Source organism: Mus pahari, chromosome 1, assembly GCF_900095145.1.
Source record: "Mus pahari chromosome 1, PAHARI_EIJ_v1.1, whole genome shotgun sequence".
Taxonomy (NCBI): domain Eukaryota; kingdom Metazoa; phylum Chordata; class Mammalia; order Rodentia; family Muridae; genus Mus; species Mus pahari.
Genome location: NC_034590.1, coordinates 171,988,115 through 172,000,139, shown reverse-complemented (window position 1 = coordinate 172,000,139; position 12,025 = coordinate 171,988,115). Strand labels below are relative to the sequence as shown.

Sequence of the window (12,025 nt, the reverse complement as noted above, 5' to 3'; positions counted from 1 at the left end):
AGAGAGAGAGAGAAAGAAAGAAAGAAAGAAAGAAAGAAAGAAAGAAAGAAAGAAAGAAAGAAAGAAAGAAAGAAAGAAAGAAAGAAAGAAAGAAAACGCAAGACAGGAAGATCTCTGGGCTTGCTAAGTGGGATGGGATGTCCTCTGGCCTCCATACACAGGTACATGTGCACTTAAACACACACACACACACACACACACACACACACACACACACACCAACATGCACAATATATGTACTCTCCCCAAAGGGGACAAGAAATGGAAAAAGAAATACACTGAGGAAATATGTGCAGGTGTAGCTTGGTAGCAACATTCATTCAAGAAGCCCATGGTTCACTCTCAAACACTACAATGTAGGAATAAGAGAACCAAACTGTGTGTAGGAGAAACAACAAGGAAAATGACAGAAGATATTACTTAAAAGTCTTAACTATGAGCTGGGCTGTGGTGGTGCACACCTTTAATCTCAGCACTTGGGAGGCAAAGACAGGTAGATCTCTGAGTTCAAAAACAGCATGGTCTATAGATCAAGTTCCAGAACAGCCAAGACTACACAGAGAAACCCTGCCTCAAAAAAATAAAATAAAATGAAATAACATAAAATAAAAAAAAAACAAAACAAAAACAAAAATACCCTCAACTATGGCTGGACCCAAGTGGTGAGTTTAATGTTTTTGACAAAAGTAATCTATGAGTTGGTATAACTAAAACAACAAAATGAAGAACTGGGAAAGACCATACAACATGGCTAGGAAAATAATACTCCCACAGACATCCCTATGGCCAGTGAGGACACATCAGCTTGAGCCTGTAATAGGAAGGAAGGTGCCACTTCAGAGCTACAGAACCAAGATCTTTCAAACTCTCTTCCTTGAGCCCCATGGGGCCCAAGATAAGGTATGGTGTGGGTTCAACTGAGCCTTTCTTTTTAAGAAATTAGGTTGGAGTCCTAGCCTCTAGTAACTCAAGATATGCCCCTACTTGGAAGTAGGGTTTTTATAGAAGTAATGAACTTTAATTAGAATCATTAGGATAGATCTTAAGTCAAAAGAACTGGCACATTTATAGAAAAGGGAGACTTGAACACACAAACCTATTCACATGAAGAAGCAGAGATGGGAGATACATTTACCAGGCAGCACAAAAGTCATCGAACTGCCAGAAGCTGGGAGGGAATGTTTATAGGGAGGACTGAGTTATGATAACACCTTGAAATTGAATTCCCAGCCTTCAGAACCATGAGATAATAGGTGCTGTCTTTGAAGTTGAGCAGTGTGTGGTGTTTTGTTACAGCATCTCTGGCAAACTGATACAGTGAGAGAAATTTCCCTTGGAGTTGCCTTAGCAAGTCCCTTGTCTATAGGTTTTCTAGAAAATGTGAACAGTGGAGTTTCAAATTTGGTTTTAGTTTTAGCTCTGAAATAAAGTTTTATACAGAAACATAAGTATAGAAAGTAACTAAGCCCACACACTTTGTACAGAGTAGCTCTGACAACTTGAAGTCTAAACCATCTAGAAACCCCTGCCAGAACTCCATCCCAAGAATTGCCAAAGCAGATACCCACTGACCAAAGCATCTCGTGAGTGCTAGGCCCAGGTTATTCCTTCAAGAGCATTAAGCCTGTCATGAAGGAAATAAGAAGGACCTGGAACCTACAGCTGATCCACCTTAACCCTCCCAGTGTGGGGGCTGTACACAGGTCACCTGATGCTCTAGTCCTACCACATCTAAAATTATCTTGTCCTCCAAGGACAAGCAGATGCTGTGCTTTATCAGAGCATGGTTAAGTGGTAGAACAACAGATGTGATGCACCCTTATCACCCCAAGGTTGGCAGTGACGTCCACAGACACTTGGTTACCCTGGTAATAAAATCAAGAGCTCACTGCCAGTCTGCCAGTCTGAAAGGCACTGGGTCAGAGGAACATGCAAGACTCATGTGATTGTCCCCTCTGGCCTACAGACCCCTCTAGGAGCTCAAAGTCACCAAGTAATAAAGTAAAAATTCTCTATAGTAACTGTAGAAACCAGACTTCATTCACTGAGTGTTTTGGGGGTTTTGAGGGGACTTTTGGTTTTTTGTTGTATTTTTCTTGTTGGCTTGGTTTTTTTCTTCTTTTTCTAAAAAAAAAAATTTATTAACTTATTTACATGTCTGAATGTTTTGTGTGCATGTATATCTGTATACCATGTGCATGCCTGACACCCAAGGAAGCCAGAAGAAGGTACCAAATCCCCTTGACTGGAGTTACAGCCAGTTGAGAAGCTGCCATATGAATACTAATAATTGAACCCTAGCAGTCAGTGCTCTTAACCACTGAGCCATCTTTCCAGCCCCAAGTTGTGTTGTTTTCTTTTGTGTTGTTCTAACAGTGTCTCAATGCATAGCCCTGTCTAGCCTCAAACTTGTGGCAATCCTCTACAGCCTCTACTGTTTGAATTCTAAGATTGTACTCGTGTGCTATCAAGTCTGTCCATACTTACTAGTTTGTAATAATAACAATTACATGCCTTCTTTTACAAATAAAATTCAGACCCCATGTGCCAGACTCTGTGCTCAGGTTTCTGAGACATACATAAGTGTAAGAAAACCTTCTAGCCAGAAAAGGGGTGTGGACAGGAAGGGTATTATGTTTTTCAGTCTTGTGTGGTATATTGTACATATGTTGATAGGAGGTAGATACGTGAGGACTTATGGATGGGAGAAGGTACTCCATGAAAAGGAGGGCTCATGCTGAAGGGACCCTGATATTGCGGCCTCTTGTGAGGCTATGCCAGTGCCTGGCAAACACCGAAGTGGATGCTCACAGTCAGCTATTGGGTGGAACACAGGGTCCCCAATGGAGAAGCTAGAGAAAGTACCCAAGGAGCTGAAGGGGGCTGCAACCCTGTAGGTGGAACAACAATATGAACTAACCAGTACCCCCTGAGCTTGTGTCTCTAGCTGCATATGTAGCAGAAGATGGCCTAATCGGACATCACTGGGAAGAGAGACCCCTTGATCTTGCAAACTTTATATGACCCAGCACAAGGTAAGGCCTGGGCCAAGTAGTGGGAGTGGGTGGGTAGGGGAGCAGGGGNGGGGGGGGGGTATAGGGAACTTTCGGGATAGCATTTGAAATGTAAATAAAGAAAATAATAATAAGAGAAATTAAAAAAAAAAGAAAAAGAAAAGGAGGGCTCAGATAATTCTAATCCCTGGGACACTGAACCCACTTGTTGAATTAATAACGGTTAATTCAAAGTAGTCAGTATGGCTTGGGGTTTTCCTGATAGTGAATCTATCTTTCCCTCTGGGAACATCACCAACTAAGCACTGCTGCTCCTGAGAAAAGTTAATACTTTGGTATGTGGCTATCTCCACAGAGCAACCCCATTTCTCCCAGCCTTCCTGCCCATGAGTGCTGGGGCACATGGTGACAGACTAAACACAGTAGCCATTTTCTTTCGATAGCCTCTTTACAAGTGCCACTCCTGCTGGGGTTAGGGAAGGCTTTGATTTATTATATAGCTTTTGGATACTTCCTTCAGAAATACTGCCAAATGGTGAAATAGTCAAGTCTTTCACTCAAGTCCTTGTTTACTTTTTTTTTTTAAATAAAGAATAAAGTATGAAATGATCCTGAGCTAAATAAAAAAAAATGCCACACTTATGCCCAATAGAACCATCTGTGTCACTGAGAAATATTTGCAGTCCTCAACAATCTTTTATCTTTAAGATGACGTTTTCAGTCTTTCAAACTTTGGACATTCTGAGAACTTTGATTTGGGTCCTCTAACAAATTTACATGAACAATTAGCCTATTAACTAATAAAACTGGAATTGAGCCCCATCCTTATTTCTCATGCAGCTGTGACTACAATCTCTTAGCTCATATCTGGGGCTCACATGAAAAGCAGATGCAAACAGGAAAGGAATCCCTGTCTTAATACTTACTACTGCCAATCACTGTTCTGGTGTCTAGGCCAAGAGAGTAAGATACAGCCAGCCACTTCATCTGTCCATCAACCCATCCATCCTTCCACCTATCTGTTCTTTTCTCCATCCACCTCACTGTACCACAGTAAAGATTCAAATGGAGAGAAAGTGTGGTGGTTCAGGTCCTTGAAAAAACTCACATAACAATGTTAAGAATGATACTACTTCTTCCAGGAATGTTCTAATGGGTAGAACTGTTTGCCACCATTCTCAATCTCAACAACTAGTCCCTAACTATCATAAAATGTTCTGTCAGGTATCACATCTCTGTGTTAGTCACTGTCTTGTGCTCAGGCATGAGCACACTTCAGGGGAATAAGAATATGTTTTGCCTGATGGGTTGTGCCCTGGTGGGTGGCACATAGCAAATACAAAATAAGTATTACTAAGTAAATAAGTGTGCAATGCACAACATACAAGACACACTAAAGAGAAAGATGAAACATTTGTTCCTTGGAGTGAATTATGAGTCTCCATGATCTAGAACTAGTTGGAGCATAGGGCCCAATGTTTGCTGATGGTAGTGGGTAATGGAAAGCTATAGTTCAAAACCAATGGATTATACTGTCCTAGGTGGGTCAATCATCCCTGAGACCCTGCCCACTAATTATAAATTGGAAAAGGAGTTTTATATAATATGCTCCCAGTTCCTTGAGTTAGGGATTCTCTACAAAGCTAACATCACTGTGTTAAGTACTCAAGTTGCAACTTTACAGGGTCATGGGCTGATCCAGAGCCCAGGCCTGCCTTCCTAAACAGTGCACAAAAGACCATGGTTTGGTGCATATCACCATGCTAATATTCCTAATCTTTGAGAATAAGAGTAGGAAAGGTGTTAAATTAGATACTTTCAAGTTTAAACACTTAAATCTAAACTTTTATAACTTTAAGTCAAAAACATTAGCTAAAGTTAAATTTACTCACAACAAAAACATCATAACTTTTTTAAAAAGAATACTAATTTAAAATATTTTGTGTCAATCTTCATCCAGCCAGTAATTTATAAGCTCTATTATGTGGCACGTAGTACTTCAGGAGTAAAGAGGTAAAATACAGCCACTTCTAACCCAGAACAGTTGGTCCAGTAGAGAAGACAAAAAATATACAAGTAAATGAACAAATGAAGATGACTTCAAATGGGGTTATGAACAGAGACCATTCAATAAACAGCTCTACATGAAAGAACACAATTTAGCAGACTCTTCTTTAGATGGTCCCTGTTAGAGGTGATGTTTAGTCTGGGACCTTAAAGTCCTCTGGCAAAACAAAGTGTGGGAATGAACATTCTAGGTAGAGGGAATAGCTAAGGCGAAGGACCCAGAGCTGAAAGCAAGCTTGAGGAAACACAGGACAATAAAGTGTCCAGAGCATCTGTGAATGGATGAGGGAGTGACCCACGGGCACTGAGGATGGACTGCAGAAGGCAAGGTAGAGACTGTGATGCCAAGGGACTGTGTTCTCCTATGGAAAAAGATATCATCTAGCCTTTCACCAAGGTCTACCAAAAATTCACACTTCCTTTGACCATAAAAGTATACAATGCCCACAATGATATTAGCAGTGCCTGGGACTTTTTACCAACAGAAACTGCAAATCTACTTATATTATAATTGCTGCAGATATCCAAAAATACTACTTATGCTCATCACAGATGCAAATACACAATAGCTATTAATCAACTGTTAGACCTTGTTATTTCAAGCATTAATAAAAAAGCACATACATTTCTAAATTTTACAATGTAAAAGTATTTAGTAACTGTAATATGAAAAGAACTGGTTTCCTTGGTAACTCTGTTATTCTATTTTGCATATGAAAAAAGTATTATTCTGAAAAGGGGTCCTCAGGCTTCACCCCAGCCAAAGCTTTTTGTCACCCATGACCTACCACCCACAGGTCAGAGTTAGAGGTTCATTCCAAGCAGGGTAGAAAAATGAATGTGGGGTGGGGGTGCAACAGAGGAATAATTGTTAGTTTCTAACGTCATCTGGGGGGCTGGGTAGACAGGATCTTTGGCTGCCCAAGGCAATGCTGAAGGCAGGAGAAGTTTGTGGCTTTTAGTAACCACTGTTCTAAATGATTCTAAGGAGGCAGCATATCAGGGTCTTTGTCAGCTTGACTCCTTTCTCTCATGCACAGCCTTCCCACTGTACCATCCCACACTGCCCAGTTGGCCCTTTTCAGTGCCTGTCCTGGGACATCTTCCCAGGAAGCTTCAGAAAATGAGCTCATATGTCCACAAGAAAAACAAACTTGGTGTTTGCCACTGTTTGGTTTGTGTATTGGTCTAGAAAAGAAATGAGATTTTTATGTAAGAAAGCCTTCCAGCAGGACCCCAGCAGCTGCTGGGCAAACACCACAGCGACAGACTATAAACAGGCAAAAGGCCCAACTCCTGGCCCAGGCCCATATGTGACAGACCCTCTGCTTACATCGGCCTTCTTGTTTTTTCCAGCGTCGTCCCCACTGCATCAACACACAGAGGCTTTTCAACACTCTCTCAGAGAACCAAGAGTCATTTTCACACGGGAGGCCTGGTTCTCATACCCATGGTTATAGGCTCTACCAAGAGACTTATGAAAGAACTTAAATTGGGCTGGAGCTGGTGGGTGAGAGTCCATGGTCCAAGAGACTCCACCAGCATAATCTTGTGTTTCCAGCTCTTCAAATAAGAAGTGAACAGAGAAATACCTTCTTCCCTAAGAAACAAGGTGAAGAATAAGCAGGAAGCCCTGTAGGAAAGAAGATTATAATGAAGGTATCTGAGCCCCTAAACTTGGATGAAATTTGGGTACAGCTAGATTCTGGGTAAGAACAGTTACCCTCAAAGGAGAAGTCCTCCAGAGAACAGAAGTAAATAAGAAGGGATGCTGACCTTTGAATCTAGGGCCAGGCTGCTAATGAACTGAATGTCTACATCCAAATCAAGGTACATATGCTGAACCCTAACACAACGGATTAGGAAGGGAACCCTAAGAATAGGGTCAGAGCTCTGGCATGAAGAGGAATGAGAAACTGTGTTTTTTTCTACTATGAAGGATACAAGGAAACCATCTCTAAAGCAGAAATGATCCTTCATCTTGAACATCTAGAAACAAATAAAAGTGAACATCTACTGTTCAAGCCACCCGATCCATGTTCTTTGCAATAGTGGTCTACACTGACAGGGATAGAGGCTATGTGGGTCAGGGTCTGGAAGTAGGTTTGTCATTGCAGGTGACAGCCAAAGAAGCAGGCCTGCACAGCTTCCCAGCTGCACTGTCTGCCTCTTTCTCAACATTTACTTTTTAATTATTTAATGTGATAGATCTTTTGCCTGCATCCATCTAGCTAGCTAGCAATGTACATGCCTGGTATTCAAGGCAGCTAGCAGAGGGCATTCTGTTTTCTGGAACTAGAGTTACAAATGGCTATAACCTACCATATGGGTTCTGGGAATCAAACCTGAATCCTCTGAAAGAGTAGTCAGTACTCTTAACCACTAAGCCAACTTTCTAGTTCTATCTGTTCCTTTCTAGAAAGTACAGGTTGGTTCTTTTAATTTTTTTTCCTGGTGAAGAAGGGTCCTTTGTCAATTTGCAATAACATATTAGGTTTTGTCCTCCCCTTCCAACACCCTATCAGGGACATAATAGGAGCAAAAAGGAAAATCTTTTATTCTTTATATCTCAATGGCCTCACTTTCTACATTCCAAAATCTTCTATGCTTCTTGGGGTTTTCAACTGCCCTTGATAAAAAAGATAAAGAACACGGCATCTACTCCCTCTTGTTTGGAGCCAGAAGTACCTGAATTTCATATTTGTATGGTTTTACACTCTTAAAAAGCACATGAACACAATACAACAAAATATGCAGACTTCTTTAATCTGGAAGGAATATGCTATGTTTGTCAGACTCATTTGGAGTGGTTGCTATGTCCCCACAGGAGCTAAGCAAAGGCTGTTGTTGTTGAAGGTGGCCATGTCGGTGCTAGATAAAGACAACTAGGCTGGCTCAATGGGCTACTAGCTCCACCATGAATACCAGGGTCTCAAGTGAGAGGGACAGTGAGCCTAAAACAGAGCTGTCTCCCAAGAGCAGGATGTATGGGATCCAGGAAAAACAGGGAGTTCTGCCTGGGGAATCCTGTAACCTGCCCAAAGTATCCTGTACATTTTCCTATGGATGCTATAAAAATTACCATAAACTAAGTGGATTGAAACAACACACACCATAGAAGACTCTGTTCTCTGGAGACTCCAGCTGGCCCTGGTTCATCTCTGCTCTAACTTAACCTGGGATAATAGAGGCCAGTTAAAGAGCCATTGCGCTTCAGTTTCTCCTTATGAAATTAAATAACAGCACCTACCTCAAAGGATACCTGAGAAGAAAAGTTTGTCCTGGCACACACAAAATAGTGAACAAATGCTGGTTGTACCTTTAGGCCTATTAGCAAAGATGTCAGATGAAGACAGAATTCTTTTATCTATTTAGTTAAATTGTACTGGTCTAGTTTACAGAGGCCTTGGCAGCTAATGTGTTCCTTACCTATGGTCCTTCGGAGGTCTTCACACTGGCTGATATGAGGAAACTTCAGGATTTCCTTCCACTTCTTGCTTTTCCCTTTGCGCTTTCCTCCACCCCCTGCAGAGAAGGAAAAATGCCACTGATGTTAGTGCTGCCCAAAGCTTCAGAGCTTGCATCCTACCCACCCCATGAGCCTCTCCACAGCTTCTGGGCTTTAGTTTGTTTTTTTGTTTGTTTTTGTTTTTTTAGTGTATTTTTTAAATTATATTCAACACAATATATATTTTTATACCAATCATAAAAATGGTGAACATGTTATTAAATGAACATAAAAGTCTTTTTGTTTGTTTGTTTGTTTTGTTTTTAGTAGAGCTTTGGCTATTACTGTGGTACAAACCCAAAATAACAATTTTTAGACATTGGAATTCATTGTAATAAGGCTGTACTTCAAAGTCCCTCACATCACCAAAGAATTTTACCTCCATAGTAGCTAAGCTAAGAGTTGACAGTTCTGCTGCTCCAAGAAATGAATTGTAGGCACGATTATTTGGATACATACTTCCTGCTATGGTCAAAGCTATTTTACTTGAGTGATTGTCATCATTCTCAGCCCACAGGGAACAGGTTACCTTCATTTAAGAAATGGTGTATCCTGTGGATACTTCATTCTTCCCCTAAAATAGGGAATAAAATACCTATGGAAGAAGTTGCAGAGACAAAGTTTGGAGCTAAGACGAAAGGATGGACCATCCAGAGACTGCCCCACCCAGGGGTCCATCCCATAATCAGCCACCAAACGCAGACACTACTGCATATGCCAGCAAGATTTTGCTGAAAGGACCCTGATATAGCTATCTCTTGCGAGGCTATGCCAGTGCCTGGCAAATACAGAAGTGGATGCTCACAGTCAGCTATAGGATAGAACACAGGGCCCCAATGGAGGAGCTAGAGAAATTACCCAAGGTGCTGAAGGGGTCTGCAACCCTAAAGGTGGAACAATAATATGAACTAATCAGTACCCCCAGAGCTCGGGTCTCTAGCTGAATATATAGCAGAAGATGGCCTAGTCAGTCATCATTGGGAAGAGAGGCCCCTTGGTCTTGCAAACTTTATATGCCCCATACAGGGGGATGTCAGGGCAAAGAAGTGGGAGTGAGTGCATAGGGGAGCAAGGCGGGGGGAGGGTATAGGGGACATTCAGGATAGCATTTGAAATGTAAATGAAGAAAATATCTAATAAAATAATTATTAAAAAAAAAGAAATGGTGTATCCATGAAGTCATTCATCAACTGTTTCAATGAACAATGGTTCTGCTTGGAGGGTGGCACATACATTAGGTAAGGGTAAGATTCTGGTTTACTGGCTGTGATGATTTTGAAAACCACTCATCTCAGAAAAAGAGTAACTTATCAGGTCCTCTTCTTCAAAATTGATACAATAATTATAAATATCAAGCAAAACATTCACTCTCACTCTTGGTTGTTCTCTTACAAGCCACCTTCCAAATTAATTGTCTACATTTCTTNTNGCTGTATAAATAATTTTCAAATATGAAAGCTGTTCTGAAAACCATAGTATAGTGTAAAAACATCAAATAAACAATCCTACTAATTGAGAGGTTGAGATAGGAGAAGCATGATTTTAAGACCATATGGTATACAGCAAGACACTATTACATACAAACAAGCAGAAAATGTATATGAATTGTATAATATTGGACCTATTTCTCCAATTACTATATTAGAGAGACCACTGGATGACAGCCAACCAATTTCTAATTCCTCATATTTTTGAATTTCAATTAATTAGGATATGTTGATAATATTACTTTTCATATTAAGAGATATTAAGGAAAAGTGATTATTTCCTGCTATTCTTGTTAGAGGTGGAATTATGTTTGTGTGGGTTTGTTGCAAGATTACTTTCTTGCTTTTTCTAGGGTGTAGTTTCACTCCTTGTGTTGGTGTTTTCCATCTATTATCCTTTGTAGGGCTGGATTTGTGAAAAGATATTGTGTAAATTTGGTTTTGTCATGGAATATCTTGTTTTCTCTGTCTATGGTAAGTGAGAGTTTTGCTGGGTATAGTACCCTGAGCTGGCATTTGTATTCTCTTAGGGTCTGTATGATACCTTCTGGGCTTTAGATTAAGCCAATTATATGCCCTGAACCAAATGTGTACATGCGCATACATGCATGCATGTACACACACACACACACACACACACACACACACACGTGATTCTCAGACACAAGGATTCAGCTTCCAGAATAAGGCTGATAGATTGTGTAAGACAGAAAAATGCTACCCAAAGATGTCCTAATCCTGGGAATCTGTGAATATGTTAAATTACACAGAGGGGGATAAGGTTAAAGGCAGAATTATAGACAACAATAGAAACATTTTCTTGAATTACCAAGCTAGGTCTATAATGGCTAGTCATGTCAACTTCACTATATTTAAAATCACCTAGAAGATTGGTAAGGTGCACTTTTGAATGTTTCTATGAAGGTATTTCCAAAAGGTATTACTTGAAGTAAAAAGTCTTACACTGAAGAGGTGGTTACATGGGCCGGAGGTACAGAAAAATGAAAAACAATAAAGCCACCTAAGTATCAGTTTCTTCTTTTTTCTGCTTTCTGGTTCTCGTGATTCAAGTTCTCTATTCCACCATGTTCTCCCAGCCATCTTCAAAGGGTATGAACACTGAAACCATGAAGCAAAATAAATTTTTCCTTCCTTGTGTTGTTTTTGACAGGTCTCAACAACCCAAGAACAGCCAATAAAAGGTTCAGTGGGATAAAGGGAGGCAGAAGCATCAGATCCGAGTTTAAAAAAAAAAAAATGTGAGAAAAGTCTGGTCTGGCCCTTGTGAGCTATGAAAATGTAAAGGAATGGAGAAGGCCTGTAGAAGCTGGAAAGGACTAGAGAGCAGATTCTCTTCTAGAGCATCCAGAAGAAGCCTTTCACTCACACTTTGTTTTTAATTCAATGAGACATGAGTCAGACTCCCTGCATAAAGAACAGTAAGTTAATAAATATGCAAGAGTTTTGATCCACAAAATAGTATGTGTTGCTTCAATCCACTTGTTTATGGTAATATTTACAGCAACCATAGGAAAATGATACAGGATACTTTGAACAGGGGTGTTCTCTCCCCCACAAAATGACCTCCACACCTACATCTGGCCCTTTAGTTCTGCTAAGGATCCCATAATAAATGATTCTTCTGTAACTCAGGCAGACTGTAACAGTACCTAATGTTTTTTTTCTTTTAAATAATGCTTTTTGTTTATTTTTGAGAACATCATATGATATATATTGATCATTTGACCAAGGAAGGAAAGAAGGGAAGAAAGAAAGAAAGAAAGAAAGAAAGAAAGAAAGAAAGAAAGAAAGAAAGAAAGAAAGAAAGAAAGAAGAAAAAGAAAGAAGAAAAAGAAAGAAGAAAAAGAAAGAAAGAAAGAAAGAAAGAAAGAAAGAAAGAAAGAAAGAAAGAAAGAAAGAAAGAAAGAAAGAAAGAAAGAAAGAAAGAA

At 40.1% G+C, this 12,025-nt stretch overlaps 1 protein-coding gene across 2 annotated transcripts in view; it reads right to left on the bottom strand.

Annotated features, from left to right (window-relative positions):
- Nucleotides 1-12,025, bottom strand: part of Grk5 (G protein-coupled receptor kinase 5) — a 208,227-nt gene that overhangs the window by 115,366 nt on the left and 80,836 nt on the right. For both annotated transcript variants that reach the window (XR_003845398.1, XM_021205323.2), the window contains exon 2: nt 8,511-8,606. Coding sequence is in view for 1 of the 2 variants with exons in the window: in XM_021205323.2 (XP_021060982.1) it covers nt 8,511-8,606 (96 nt within the window). In the remaining variant the exon portion in view is untranslated. The remainder of the gene's footprint in view (nt 1-8,510; nt 8,607-12,025) is intronic.